General features: G+C 40.2%; 3 protein-coding genes across 3 annotated transcripts; 2 read left to right on the forward strand and 1 right to left on the reverse strand.

Moving 5' to 3' along the window:
* The first annotated feature begins 249 nt into the window (after nt 1-249).
* On the forward strand, nt 250-8,626 carry LOC109852573 (protein KIAA0100). The gene is made up of 15 exons (XM_020423835.1): nt 250-587; nt 692-818; nt 909-1,100; nt 1,211-1,462; nt 1,699-1,860; nt 1,947-2,159; nt 2,257-2,524; nt 2,624-2,846; nt 2,940-3,067; nt 3,139-3,459; nt 3,565-6,105; nt 6,212-6,456; nt 6,528-7,584; nt 7,668-7,885; nt 7,998-8,626. The coding sequence occupies exons 1-15, from the start codon at nt 529-531 to the stop codon at nt 8,280-8,282; spliced, it is 6,291 nt and encodes a 2,096-aa protein (XP_020279424.1). The 5' UTR covers nt 250-528; the 3' UTR covers nt 8,283-8,626.
* A 547-nt stretch (nt 8,627-9,173) lies between these two features.
* Nucleotides 9,174-10,912, reverse strand: LOC109852597 (sesquipedalian-1-like). Its single transcript, XM_020423878.1, has 2 exons — nt 10,044-10,912; nt 9,174-9,925 (listed from the first exon to the last, which is right to left on the reverse strand). Exons 1-2 carry the CDS (start codon nt 10,335-10,337, stop codon nt 9,548-9,550), a joined length of 672 nt encoding a protein of 223 aa, XP_020279467.1. The 5' UTR covers nt 10,338-10,912; the 3' UTR covers nt 9,174-9,547.
* Nucleotides 10,913-10,990: 78 nt separating this feature from the next.
* LOC109852596 (bifunctional lysine-specific demethylase and histidyl-hydroxylase NO66) lies at nt 10,991-14,120 on the forward strand. The gene is made up of 6 exons (XM_020423877.1): nt 10,991-11,402; nt 11,838-12,304; nt 12,392-12,672; nt 12,783-13,509; nt 13,605-13,794; nt 13,878-14,120. The coding sequence occupies exons 2-6, from the start codon at nt 11,838-11,840 to the stop codon at nt 13,950-13,952; spliced, it is 1,740 nt and encodes a 579-aa protein (XP_020279466.1). The 5' UTR covers nt 10,991-11,402; the 3' UTR covers nt 13,953-14,120.
* The last annotated feature ends 396 nt before the right edge of the window (nt 14,121-14,516 follow it).

Consider the following 14,516-nt stretch of genomic DNA (forward strand, 5'->3'; position numbering starts at 1 on the left):
ATCTGCGACTTGCGTTTAATGTAGAACGGCCTTTGAGTTCCACTTTTGTGGAAATACGGCTAAAACCAGCGGCTGAAACCGTCGTAAAAAATTACATTAGGATGGCCGCTCTCAGGTTTCTCTCTGGTAGAACGAGCTAAACAGAGCCGAGTTATAGAAAATATCGACAAATGATAAAGTTGTGTGATTCTTTGTCGGTATTTTAACTTCTTCTCTAACGCGAGCTAAAGAGAGGGAGAGAGGTACAAGAAAAAACAAAAATCATCGCACATAATACAATAACTTGAAAAAGGCGGAGGGAAAGAACGTTATTGAATCAAAATGAAGAGTTGAAAATGCGCACTGAAAAAAACGCACTTAGTATTTGCAAATATTTGACAGTATTTTCAAGTATTTGTTAATGTTTTCTATTTTTTTTAAGTGGTATATTTTTCACGTGTTCTTCAAACGTCAAAGTGATTCTTGTGAGCACGGGAGTGATTTGTTGATTACATTGAGATTAGGTTAAGAGAAATAAATCAAAAAACTATGACCGGTTTCCTCACATTTTGCATAATCTTATTCTTCCTTTATTGTTGTTTCACCTGGTAAGTTTGCAATACTTGTAAAAATCAATAAAATGTCAGTATAAAGCAAAATAGTTGTGTTGCAGAGAGATTTGTATACATTGTTTTTTTCTTTTTTCACACAGGATTGTTCCAAGACTGGTGGCATGGTTGGTGAAACGTCGTTACAAAATTTACCTGCGTGTTGGTCACATCTCTCTGCCTTATTTTGTTCTTCGTGATGTTAATATCACCAAAAATGGTTTTACATTGGTGAGTGTTCGAAGAGATATTGCGTGAATATACAGAGAAAAATATATACAATATAGATTTATACAAGAGAATAAATATGTTCAATTTCAGCAAATCGAAGAAATAAGCGTACGAAGTAGTTTATTCAGCAGTGACGTAGCAAAATTGTTAGCTGTTATTATGCGAGATGTCAGAATAAACAAAGATGTTCCAGTTGACACAACGTGCAAAATAAAGCAATCCAATGAACTGTTGGACTTTAGAAATAAGAAGATACCTCCTATAATTATAACCTTTGTACAGGTAAGCTTTACAGAGCTTTACAATTTGTTTTTTTTCTTCGTGTGTATATGTGTACATGTGTTTTTGTATCTGTAATATCATATACATTTATTCTCCCATATTTCTCATAGTTTATGGCTATACATGTAGAAAATATAAGTCTGCTTGTTCTTGGCGACGGTTGGTTGGCCAATGGTAATGCGGAAAGTCTCAATTTGGACGGCAGTATTGTACATGGGGCGCGCACACTCTTAGCATCCGCTTCGATTGTAGGCGGTGCTATGAAATTACTGCGACATGCTTCTGACGCGTGTCTCTCACAAATAACATTTGCCGGAACGGTGGAAGCCACATTAAAAGCTCAGGGTGAACTTTCAGTTGAGGTATGTTACTTAAAAACTTTTTGATAATATTTATAACAATTTTGTCATCAAAGTTTGCAATATCAAATTTCTTTTAACACAAAAAAAGATTTATAATAAGCTTCATCATTAAAATACTTGACAAATTTGTTGAGCAACAATTTATTTTTTATAATTGATATAACATTGGTCTCATAATTATGTATATCTGATTGTCGACAATTTCTAAAAGGAATCAAGTGGAATCTGATTTATAGACATTATGTATTGGAATAACACAAACTGAAGGATCCGGCGGTGTTGGCCTCATTCAATTCTTACGAGATAGAAGAACATCGAGCGCCACATCATCTTCGTATAGGAATGTATATAACTCGTCCGATAACTTAATAGCTAGACTAGCACCCATTTTACCAAAGGTAAGTTATCAAAAATAAACTTCAGCGTAATTATGTTTTGAAAAAAAAAAAAAAAAACATACAATACATCACAGTTATATTTTCAGGATTTTACGTTAAAAATCGGCAATTCGTTGATAATAGCTGGCAGGGAAGATGGCAGTATGATAGGCTTGGAAGGCACTTTGAGAAGTCTTCAAATCCACGCGAAATTCCAAGCCGATATAGCGAGATTGAATTTTGCCATGAGTTTGGACGGTCTGTGCGTGCGCGGAAAACTTCCCATTTTAACTCTGCATTCGCTGTCGATTGACACAAAGGTGAGGCCAATAATTCGTCATTGAGAATTAAATTTGACACGTAATTGAAAAAAAAAAAAAAAAAAAACATACCTCACACTCGGTTTCTCGCACACAGATGGAAAAGAACGTTTTGTTTGTTTCTGTGCAATTTAACAATCTGTCGGTAATATACGATCACAAGGATTTTGAATCGTTACTTTACACTAACGAGAATGACATTTCAAAACCTGTTAGCGAGATATCGCTCAAGGACAGATTACCGAACTTCGAGGTAACGTTGAATATCGAACTGTACGATTCTTCGTTGAATATTAAATTGCCCAACGTGCAAGAGGCGTCTTGCGGTGTTACGCATATGAAATTTTCCTTAAATTCGTCTACAGGTATATTTAGCTTTTTTTTTTTTCTCGTCAGAGAAAAACATACGTAACGATGTTAACTGTAACGATAATGCAAGAGACACATTCTGTTCGCTTTAACAGACAAGGTCGAAAGTGTAAATACGGAATTGGTCGTCGAATCTTTGTACTGCGCTTTGAATGGATCTAATAGCAACGTCTCCGAGATCTCACATCAATGGGGCAGCCCGCTTTCGATCGGGGTATTGCTGGCAACGAGTCACAGCAACGCCATGGGGATCGCGGTTGATGCTCTTGTCACGGAATGGAGTTTGGAGCTTGCAAAGTTTTTCGAACAAGCTTACAAGTAACAAACATTAAATAATAATGTCGATAGAATATCAAGAAAGAAAATTTTATAGGATGCGGAGTGAAAACACGATTGCAAATCCAATTGCAGGTGTTACAAGAAGTGTCAGCAACCCTCGGAAACGAAGAAGAAAACTAAAAGATTAACATCGCGCAACCCTCTTCAACTGAATCTTAAAGCGACGAATTGCAATCTATTCTTTATCGCGGAAAACGAACGTAGGTATCTAACGGCAATTACTTAGAGAAGAAGAATTTTTTTTTTCACACACTCGCAATACCGTTTCCAGTGTCCATAATGATGCGTCTGGATATAGCGACTCTGGAACAAAATGCAAAGCGATTCGTAGGCGTGGCGGAAGGTGTGAGCGCGATAACCCTGAACAAAAACGAGCCGATCATGTGTCAACACGCGCAAGCTCTGACCCATCCGTTTCTGGCGATACGAAAGTGTAAGGCCGCGATCAGTTCCGACGTTGTAAACATCAGCCTCGATGGCACCAATCTGGAGTGGAGTCCTAACTTACATCTCCGCTTGTTGCAATTCTGGATGGAATCTGAAGATTTCAGATCCATCATCACGAAAGAGTTAAACGCAGCTCGTGTCGAAGGTAATAACAAGCTACCGATATTCGCTACATCGGTCAATGCTAATTAGTAGATTCTATCTCGACTAGTTTTTAACATCAAGTCACGATGTTTGTTGACTTTTTCAGAGGTAGAGAAGAAGAAGAAGCGCGTCGTCGATTTGCTAGCCACGAGTGGAATTACCGTTTCCATAGACATTTCTACCAAACACTTCTTGATATTGACGTCCGATCATCTGCGTTGGTCGCAGGGCGAATGGAGACTCAACTACGTTCGCGTAACCTTGGATATGGCAGATATAATTATGATTGAAGGTTTTGACATGATCCGAGTAGCCGACAACGCGGAAGTGCGAATGGAGAGACAGAGCAACGAGGGTTTCGTGTTGGATTGGAATGAGTGTTGGGCGTTGAACATAGCGTCGATAAAAATTTGCTTTCCGTACGAGCATCAATTCACAAATGCGATACAAAACGAGTTGTTCAGCATCAGAAAGTGGCTGAAAGAAATCCATTCTGCGAACAGGCGCGATAAAGAATTTTTGCCTTGCGATTTGATCATCAAAATTAAAGAATGGACGTTCGAGCTCACCGATGATCCGTTCGAGGTGCGCTTACGCGATAATTACGAACTGTTGGAGGACGAGTACAAGGAAAGTTTGAAGCGACAGGCAATGCTGGACACCAAGGTGCAGGAGCTCTGTCGTGCGCATTTGCTGCTCCCGCAGGGTAAAGTCGAGGAATTATACGCCAGTTTGAGTAAAAAGAATGCGGAAATCTACGTACAACGATGGAAACAAATGCAGCGAGCCGGTCCCGCAAGAACTCGTCTGTTCGCATGGACTATGTTGGATTTGGAAATATTAGCTTTGGCCGACCCGTCCATAAACGGAACGGAAAGATCGATAAAAGCACTCCGAGAGATGGATCCGGAAACACCTTGGCCTGAGGACGGTTTGGAATTTAACACGTTGTGGGTGCGAGGAATCAGTCTGAAATGTGCCGAGTGGAAGCTTCAGCTTCGTGATTTTCCTCAGCCGCTGCTTCTGGTGGAAAATCTGAACGTGTGGGGCAGATTGGCGGGAGCTGAGGCTCTGGCGCCGTCGAGAGCGAAGAGAACCGTCAGAATCGAAATTGGCGCGCCATGGGAAGATGTGGTGATTGAGAGAGGAATGACGTCCTTGAAGTATTATCACGATCTCAATTGGGACATCGACAAGTTCAGATACGCGTTCGGGCCATGCTGGGAGCCGGTGATAGCGCAGTGCAATCTAAGCTTCGAGAAGATCTTCCATCCGTCAAGAGATCCGAGTCCGCCTTTGCCGTTCTGGGATAAAATGCGACTGGCTCTTCATGGCAGATTGACGCTGTGCGTGAAACAGTTGACGATATTGCTGCACGGCTCGTTGGATCCGTACAACACTACGGAAGAGATGGAACTTACGTGGAGCGGACTGGAACTCGACTGGACGCAGGGAAGAATCATTATTAAAGGCGATTTCGATGTATATGTACGCACAGCTAGTAAATACGATGACTGTCGACTGTTGCATCTGCCTAATGTTCGATTAAGTATTAAACTAGCATGGGTATGTCTGGGTGATCCACGTGATCATCATGCCGCTGTGCCTTGCGCCCCGGATCGATTGCCCGAGTACTCGAGCAATCAGGAACACGATTCGTTCAGAGCGTTCCGTTCTCAGAATCTTAACGTCAGTCTTTCGTTAGAGACTAAACCTACTGGTTCGCCTACGTTAACAAGCGCGCCGACGGTATTGCTCTATGGCAGTACGTTGAGATGGTTTGAGAACCTCAAGTTGATATTGTCGGGCGCGACGAGACCTACGAGAAAAGGAGCGTTGTTCAAGAACATCAGACCGAGGAAGAAGCAATTGAGCAGACATTACAGAAAGGTTCGATTGACTCTAGCTTTCCATCGTTTTCACGTCAACTATTGGATGTCGTTCGCTATGCAGCGGGGTTTCGAAGTGACAGGTGGCAGAGTGGCGTGCAGCTCGGAGCACAATCTATCGTTGTATCCGATCGATGACGGACTGCGCCATCGGCCACGCGCGGAATGGTCGGTTGTGTATATGAACTGCGAGTTGAGTGACGCTGAGATCTGGTTAAAGAGCGCGCTTCAGGAAAATGAGATCGAAAGCGCGTCGCTGCGACAACCGGTCGAGAAGTGCTATTGTTTGAGCGTAGCACGCGTCAGCTACGGACGTGAGGCAATGGTTGCCGGTGTGAGCGGCGACACACCGATTCATCGATTAGTCGTGCACGATCTACGCGGTGCCTGGACCAAAACCAATCGCGATGTTGCTTTCGCGCTCTTCGACTCTTTCATCAAAACTCAGCAGCTCAAGAAGAACTTGTCGACCGCAGCGCTCAAAGGTTTTCACAGGGACACCAGTTCGACGCCGCACAAAAATCGCGCAACCAGACCAAACGTGGTCGATCAACAAAGCACACCTACTCAAGTAACGGCATCCTCGTCCGTGAAGCCGCAGCAAGGCGAAGCGGCGGGTATGTTGCAGCGATTAATAGCAGAAGCCACAAACAAACCTGTTGCTTTCAGCGACGATCTGTCGGTTCAGACTAGGGGACAACAGCTGCGCGGTTTGGCAGCATGTCATCAGGACGACGTCCTGCACAAGAACTGGCTAAGTATGTAATGCTTCGTTCTGTCTTAAATTTTTTTTTATGCGTAAGCAGAAAAATTGTGAGAGAATGCAAAATACGACGATGGCTAACTGAATAAAATTTGTTTCAGTCGCTTTGGTGAATAGTCAGGTGTTGTTGAAAGGCATCGAGACCCGCGGCTACGTGATTCTCTCGGCAGCCAAGGCGGAGATACTGCAGAGGGTTCATCATCCGGTTTGGAAGGAGCGATCTCTCGTTCCTAAAACAACCTGGGTTGGTTCCTTAGAATGCATGCAGTACTACGCCACTGTGAACGCAAACATCGATGACAATATCGACGACAATATTATGTGGCTGACATTGGACAACATACAAGTATTGTCTATATCTTGGAATAATGGCAAAATTATCGATTGCGACAAAATACTTATTGTTTTTTATTTTAGGAAAAAGATTCTACTATCATAGCCGGCTTACCGGACGTCCCGGCGTTAGTGGGATCCGGTCAGAGCGTTGGCGGTGTGGTCAGTCAGACGGTTGGTGGCGGCGGCGGTACTCAACATCAACTGCAGCGCATAGTGTCCCGATGTAAATGCGAGTTTTTCTATGTCGGTTACGGTCAGACCTTAGATGTAGGCTCCATAGACGAAATTCCACCTCCACCTAGGGAGGAAGTCAGTCCGTGGGAAAGGAAAGACTTTTCCGCAGCTGACGCCTTCACGCTGATGCATCACGATCTCGATGTGTGTACCAACTCGTTGCAGTACGCTATGATCTTGGACATAGTCAACAATCTGCTGCTATACGTCGAACCGAGACGAAAGGAAGCGTCGGAAAGATTACAGAGAATGAGATTCCAACTGCAACTTCATTCCGTCGAAGATCAGAAGAGACCGATACAGCAGCTGCAGAACACGGTGCGCGGTTTGGTAGCGAAACTGCGACGCTTGGAACGCGAAACGTATTTGGTGCAAAAAGCATTGGCTGACGAATCGAGTCCGGAGTTAATGACGGAAATGGAACGTTTGGAGGCAAGTGTCTTTGAATGCAAGGAACAACTTAGCGCCAAGGCGGAAGAATTAGACGTGATGCTGAGTTGTTACAAAGAGACCACTGCTCCGGCTGCCGCGTCAACCACATTGAAGGACAAGCCAGCTGCGGTGGCCAGAGTGGCCGAGATCTGCTTCAAACACGCACAGTGGAGGTTGACGGACGCGGACGGTCAGTTGGGTATTGCGGATCTTATTTTGACCAATTTTCTTTACACGAAAACGAGCAAGACCGACGATTCGGTGGAGCATCTGCTAGAATTGGGATACGTTCGGATGATGAATCTGTTGCCGAATCAGATTTACACGGAAGTGCTCGTGCCGACCGAATTGCAGAGCAACATGCCTGTAGACCGGCAGAGAGCTCTTCGGGTGTTTTGCAGAGAAAAGGCGCCGGTGGCGGGTATATCGGTGAAAGAACACTTCGAGATCAATGTGGTGCCTCTTACGATAGGTAAACTCTAAAATGTAAAACTCGGATATTTTACTCTTGTGTGTAAATAAACGTTTACATGATGTTTTTTTTTTTTGCTTTAGGTCTCACAAAAAAATTCTTCAACACTATGCTCAAGTTCTGTTTCCCCGAGAGAGATCCTGAAGGCATAGAAGAAGCGCCGGCGCCGCAACGTGATTCATCCTTTTACGTACCTATTGAGAGAAGAGACGACGTAGAGAAGATGAAAGAGAGAGCGGACAAGAACAAATTGTTCATATACATCAAAATACCGGAAGTACCTGTTCGGGTGTCTTATAAAGTACGAAATTCAAAAAAAAAAAAAAAAAAAAAAAAAAAAAAAAAAAAAACCGACAAACAATTCCTACCTTTATCAGCGAGTTCTAATTCTATTATTTTTTTTTGTTTTCTAGGGTAACAAGGAAAAAAATCTCGAAGACGTGCGCGACTTCGCGTTAGTTATACCGACTTTGGAATACCACAACGTGACGTGGACGTGGCTCGATTTGCTCTTGGCCATGAAAAGTGATTCCAGACGTGTGATATTGAGCCAAGCTATTAAACAGAAATTGCAGATAAAACCGAGAGGACCGCCCGAGGAATCCGCGCCGCAGGAAGAGGACAAGGCTCGTCTTTTGTTGGGTACTCGGCACCTTCCTGGGGATGCAAAAAAGAAAGGTGTATTCAAGTTCAAATAAGTTTAAATAAATTGTACATATTTCTCTTTAATTTTATCTCTATGTGTATAAATAAATTAATTTATTATTATAGCGTCGCGATGAACGTCATACATGAGAAACTTTTACATGTTCGGGTTTGTTTCTGTACAAAATAAAATTGTCGATCTGTGTGTAGATTTGTGTTGTCCTGAGACACAAAACGTCAATATTTAAAAAAATTTCGTTTCCTCATGTTGGCGCGATTACATTGGCAAGAATGTAACGTCAGTATAGATACAATAGTGATTTGTTTAAGAACATGCTTGAGCATTTTGTTACTGTATATGTGACTTACTTTACATATGTATGTATATTTATATTTATATTTATATATATATATATATATATATATCACTTTTTATATATTTTATTACCTAATATGTATGTTAAAAATAATCTCATTGCAGGTAATTTAAAAAGAAAGACTAACAATTTGCACAGTTAACAGAAAGCTGTTTACAATCACACATCGTCACTCCCTACGTATAATTACATAACTGTCACATATGGGATTTTCAGTTTATTGCATAGTGACACTTAGAAAGTCATGTTCTTTATGTGTGTGTGTGTGGTCACCAAATATTTAAAAAAAAATATTCATAAGTAAGGTACAAATTTGAAACCGAAAGATCCCTAACTATAAGGAAACATATGAAACTTTATACTTTTAAACTGTTCTTCTCTAAAATTTGCGTTTTGGAGTTACGGGATTATACGTAGGGAGTGACGACATAAAAACTTTTATATTTCTTTTTAAGCCTCTTGCACAACGGAAGAAATAGCGATAGCGATAGAAATAACCACCAGTTTTAAAGAGTTTATATTTATAAATAACGGTAGGAAAAACAGCGGAATCTAACATACAAAAATACACATATGTATCAATTCTGATCAGAAAACGGAATAAGCAATAGCGATAAATTTTCCGACGAGTTGGAATTCTGTTCCTATTCTTATCGCTATCACTATTTCCTCGCATTGTGCAAAAAACTTTATCTTGGCTTTATCTCGTGTAAATTAATCTCTTATATTTTTAACAAGAAAGAGAGAAAAACAGAGAGAGAGAGAGAGAGAGAGAGAAAGAGAGCGCAATGTGCACGTACCAAATATATATCACACAAATAAAAACTTGTGCTGTATACGAAATCTATCTAGACCTCTGACTCGTTGAGAGCAAGTTATTCTCGCAAATTTACATACACGTGTTGTTGAAGTATATCTACAAAGTTATACCACGATAAAAACTACAGTGTTATCAAAGGTGCTTCCGCGTTTTTCTTCGCGTGTCTCCACGCGTTCAGGTCCGCCAAGATTCGTCTGCCGTAAGCCGTGTGTAATTCGCGAAAACTTATCCTGGTTCTGGGCATATTCTCCGTTCTGCCGGGCGCCGATCTGACGCTCTGGGAACGATGATGAGAATCCGGTCTGTTGAAGGGATTGTGTCGTTGTCTCGGCGGGACTTTGGGTGATTGTGGTTGTTGTTGTTGTTGTTGTTGTTGCACCGGCACAGACGTTGTTTCTTCTTCGACAGCGTCCAACTGACGTTGGAGTTCTGTCACCATGAGTTTCATATAATCGTAACTGGCACACGCCAATGCTTTCATCCATTGTTCCATGGATTCCTGAATGTGTGTTTGTCAATTGGTTAATCGTTTAACTAACTCTAAGAGCGAAGAAAATATTTTCAAATATATTGCCAATGGATAAAATATCGCTTAGAGATACGATCCTGATTCGCACCTGAGACTCCGCTCCCAGAACGTAGCTTCGGTTGTTCGGTCCGTGAAATACTATCTTGAAACCGAATTGTTCCTCGTCCTCCGCTAATTCGATCGTACATCCCTCGAGCACGATCATGCCCAACGGTTCCTTGTCACCGCGACGTTCGAAATAAAACAATATGTTACCTTTGAGAACGAACCAACGTCTCTGATATCCACGATTCACCTCTCCGCGCTTGTTCAGCCAACCCTCGCGATCAACCGGTGTTGCGGAGGTTGCGAACGCTACCATATTTTTCTCATTAATTTTCATGGCGATTAGCGACGAATATCGTCCGATTTGTGTCACAATTTCTCAACGATTTGCGACAATTCGAATGCACGTCAAAAACCGAAAGCCGCACAGCACCCGATTGCAACTTGAGATAAACTTAAGCGGGGTTATATATGCATAGAAGAAAGATTCTCTCTCTCCCTCTCCCTCTCTCTCTCTCTCTCTTTTTCTCTGACAGTATTTAGAACAACGATTTCTTCACCGACTTCATTGAAATCTGACACTACACATATCTCGGCGAACGAAACGGCATTAAATTGATTTGACGTCTCCCGTTACCGATGTGCACACTTGTATTCGCACATTTGTTCGATTTCGGTGCGCGTTTTTTCGAGTGCGAGAAAGTTTTAAAACAAAACAATAGAAGTAAAATCTAAATTTTCTAACTCACTCCCTCTAGATTTTGTTGCGATTGAAATCACTTAACTTTTTTTTTTGGGTGTGTATAAAAGGTTTGAAAAATAACAACCGAGACACTCGATTTATCAGCGATCAAAAACTCGCGGATTAAACTGTGACAGCTCATGACGAGCAGAAGAGCAAGAGGAGTGGTTTCCCCGTAGACATGTGGTATATAGATTGCCTACCTGTCATTTTAATCGCGCGCAAAAACAAGACAGAGAGATGTGAACAACATCCAATCGCGTCTGTCACACTCGATAGATTGACCAATGGAACGGAACATTGTAAACCTTGGCTTACTGTCGCGAACGTCAAGTGGAACTTAAAGAAATTACGGCACGCGCTGGATCCATAATTGCACATGTCTGTGGAATAACCATGAGACCGGCTGAGATTAATTCGGTCCTTTGAGTCACATGTGCACCGGTCGACTGAGATAGGATTGTCTGATTTGGTCCGATTCATTTATCTTATATTTGTCTCGTCTAATCTTTTCATTTCAGACTTAATAAAAACTACGTCTGAGTCCGTAGTGTGATATCACATAAATATTGAAATAGATATTGAGATAAAGTCGATGGTAAAGTCGATTTAAATATAATTATAAACTTGTCTAGCAGAGGAAGTAAATTAAATTTAGAAGTAAGTGCAGTTTGTTATTATAATTTTTTAGTTTTTAATTATATGTACTTATATGTGATATTATCTCTATAGTATATTTCTAATTAGTATATTTCTAATATCTAATTAGATATATATTTCTAATTTCTAATTAGTATATTTTCTAATATAATATATTTCTCTAATATCTTAAACGCATATATAATACTACATATGTAACTACACACATATACACACATACTATATATTATAAATATATATATATATATATATGTATATATATGAATAGTTATTTTTATCTAGTTTTATTAAGTGTTTCTGTTTTATTAACTTCTTTCTCTCTTTTTTTTTTCTTTTTTTGTTACTCTATTAGTTATTTTATTATATATAAGTTTGATGTAATAAGTATATAAAATATATTTTACAAGATTACATAGAAGATGATATGTGTTACAGATGTCTGATAATATCCATCAGATATCAGCTTTTGCTGTGTATGCAGCCAAACGTAAAAGCACAGAACAGTCAAGAGACTCTAAAAATCCAAAGATAAGATGCTTGGGAAAAGATAACGCAGCTTCCACTCAAAAGAACCTTAAGCGGATCAACGGTAAACAAGCGCTGACAAAGCAAAAATTAAAAACTCAACCTGAAACCAAGATCAAACTTAGAAAAACAGCAAGTAACACAAACAAGCTTCAGCAAGAAACTGTGCTAAATAATAATCACAATAAACATAAAATTGTGGAACTACAGGCAAAGAAAGAAAAAAATGAAAAAAACGACTGCACAGACGAAACTAGCGGTAAAATGGTTACGAATGATTTGAAGGTTTCTACGAAGGATCATATCGATCCTGTAACATACAGCGCCAAAGTATTTAAATGGCTGATTTATCCTCAGAAAGTAAACAGCTTTATTTCGTAAGTCTCAAAACCAAGTGTATGTTACATGTAATAATATATATATATATTTGACATAATGGATAACTTGTTATTTTTTATAATTAGGAATAATTGGGAGCAAACATCGTTACATATAAAAAGGAACGATCCTAGCTATTACAGCAAAGTGATGTCAACACCTTTATTGCATCAAATACTGAAAAACAATACTGTATTATTTCACAAAGAAATTGACATAGTAAATTATGTGAATGGAGTGAGAGAGGATCACAATCCTGACGAGGGTCGCGCTTTGCCAAGTGTTGTCTGGAATTATTACGACAGCGGTTGTTCCGTGAGAATGTGCAATCCCGAAGCTTACGTACCTCAATTACATAAATTGAGCGGTAAAGACGCATTTTAATACAATTGAGAATGTTTTAACACTCGAGAATGTTTTAATACAAATATGTTTCTCACATTTTAACAATAATACTATTTATTACTCTCTTTATAGCTACGCTCCAGGAAGTCTTCAACTGTTCTGTCAGATCTAATTGGTATCTCACGCCCCCAAATAGTCAGGGTTTCGCGCCTCATTACGACGATGTGGAAGCTTTCATTCTACAAATCGAGGGTAAGAAAAGATGGAAGCTGTACAAACCTCGCAGCGAGAACGAATATTTGCCGAGATATTCCTCGGAGAACTTCGATCAATCGGAAATCGGCGAGCCGATATTGGACACGATCGTCGATGCTGGCGATCTGTTGTATCTACCACGTGGCACCATTCATCAAGCGATGACAATCGACAATTCTCACAGCTTGCATCTCACGTTAAGCGTGTACCAGAAAAACAGTTACCACGACTTTCTCAGCAAATTGCTTCCGCACGCTTTAGAACGAGCGACCGAAGTCGACATTAGTTTTCGCAAGGGATTGCCCGTGAATTATTTAAAATATTGCGGCTTCGCGCATCCCGACAGCGAACAGAAAAGAGTCTTTAAGGAGAGTATTAAAAATCTGATCGTTCAGATGATAGATCACATCGACGTGGACAGAACCGCCGATTTGATGGCTAAAGATCACATTCACGACTTTTATCCACCCGCTCTTACTGATCACGAAAAGCAATGTTCGGTGGTGCGCAACGGCGCGACCATGAAGGCTAACGGAATCGTCGAGAACATCACATCGATAACACTCGACACAAAGATGCGATTAGTACGATATCATTGTATTAGGTAAAAACAAAAAAAAAAAAAACACTTTTATTTTCATTGAACATAAAACGCTCGAGATAAAACGCTTATCTTAAATGTTTTGCTGCAATTGCTAGTTTTGTGAAAGAAGACGATGGGTCTATGCGACTGTATTATTCTACTGAAAATTCCATGAAGTATCACGAATACGAGCAACAATTTTTCGAATTCGATGAAAAGTTTGTTCATCCCATGACGCAAATAATAAAAGCCTATCCTCAGTTTATATGCGTAAGCAGCTTGACCGGTTTAGATGACGACAGTAAGGTACGAAGGGCGTGTTTAACATATATATATTGCTAATGCACTGAATAATTATGCGACGTGTGACACAAATTTACCCTTTACAGATTCAATTCGTCAGTGACCTTTGGGAGAAGAATATAATTGTAACCGACGTTCCTTTGGATTCTGTTTCGAAGTAAAGATCCAAAGCTTGTGTAGCAACTATATCGACAGACTTGGCAGCAAATTGCTGTGATTTAAGCGACAGTTGTATGTCTGATAGATTTTGCCATTAGGAAAAACAAATCTCAGGGAAGATTGAATGAAAATTATGTCAGATTTCATGTAAAAAACATTTCAAATAACAATACAATGTAATATTGTATCTTTACATTTATTTGTTATAATTTATAATATTCCATTATATCAAACTGGTTTTATAATTTTCTAAGATACGTGAGTGTTGATGAGTATTCAGAAACTTTCTGCAGACAAAGCGTATGTCAGAAAGAGGAAAGTGTATACACAATTGTAAGCCGAGTCATGGTGTCTCAAGATGCTCGATAGTTTGTTTTTATTTTTTTCTTAACTGTCGAGGCTGGATGAAAATATGACATAGTAAAAACTCATGGAAAAACTGAAACGAAAAATACTAAAACGATTGTATCTCCCGCGCTAGCGCCAATTTGCGGAAAAAGTGGAAGAGATTGGGTGCGTTCAGACAACTCAACAGTTGCACAACGGTTGAGAGATAATCACTTCTG

Source organism: Pseudomyrmex gracilis, unplaced genomic scaffold (assembly GCF_002006095.1).
Source record: "Pseudomyrmex gracilis isolate BER0280 unplaced genomic scaffold, ASM200609v1 scaffold_31, whole genome shotgun sequence".
Taxonomy (NCBI): domain Eukaryota; kingdom Metazoa; phylum Arthropoda; class Insecta; order Hymenoptera; family Formicidae; genus Pseudomyrmex; species Pseudomyrmex gracilis.

What these genes read in the sequence shown, in the direction of transcription:
- LOC109852573 (XM_020423835.1), top strand. Translation starts at nt 529, where the DNA reads ATGACCGGTTTCCTCACATTTTGCATAATCTTATTCTTCCTTTATTGT. An exon ending in CCAAAAATGGTTTTACATTG is followed by an intron (nt 819 to 908) that starts GTGAGTGTTCGA and finishes GTTCAATTTCAG; the next exon opens with CAAATCGAAGAAATAAGCGT. An exon ending in CGCTGTCGATTGACACAAAG is followed by an intron (nt 2,160 to 2,256) that starts GTGAGGCCAATA and finishes TCTCGCACACAG; the next exon opens with ATGGAAAAGAACGTTTTGTT.
- LOC109852597 (XM_020423878.1), bottom strand. Translation starts at nt 10,337, where the DNA reads ATGAAAATTAATGAGAAAAATATGGTAGCGTTCGCAACCTCCGCAACA. An exon ending in TTCTGGGAGCGGAGTCTCAG is followed by an intron (nt 9,926 to 10,043) that starts GTGCGAATCAGG and finishes ACACACATTCAG; the next exon opens with GAATCCATGGAACAATGGAT.
- LOC109852596 (XM_020423877.1), top strand. Translation starts at nt 11,838, where the DNA reads ATGTCTGATAATATCCATCAGATATCAGCTTTTGCTGTGTATGCAGCC. An exon ending in AAAGTAAACAGCTTTATTTC is followed by an intron (nt 12,305 to 12,391) that starts GTAAGTCTCAAA and finishes TTTTATAATTAG; the next exon opens with GAATAATTGGGAGCAAACAT. An exon ending in TCAATTACATAAATTGAGCG is followed by an intron (nt 12,673 to 12,782) that starts GTAAAGACGCAT and finishes CTCTCTTTATAG; the next exon opens with CTACGCTCCAGGAAGTCTTC.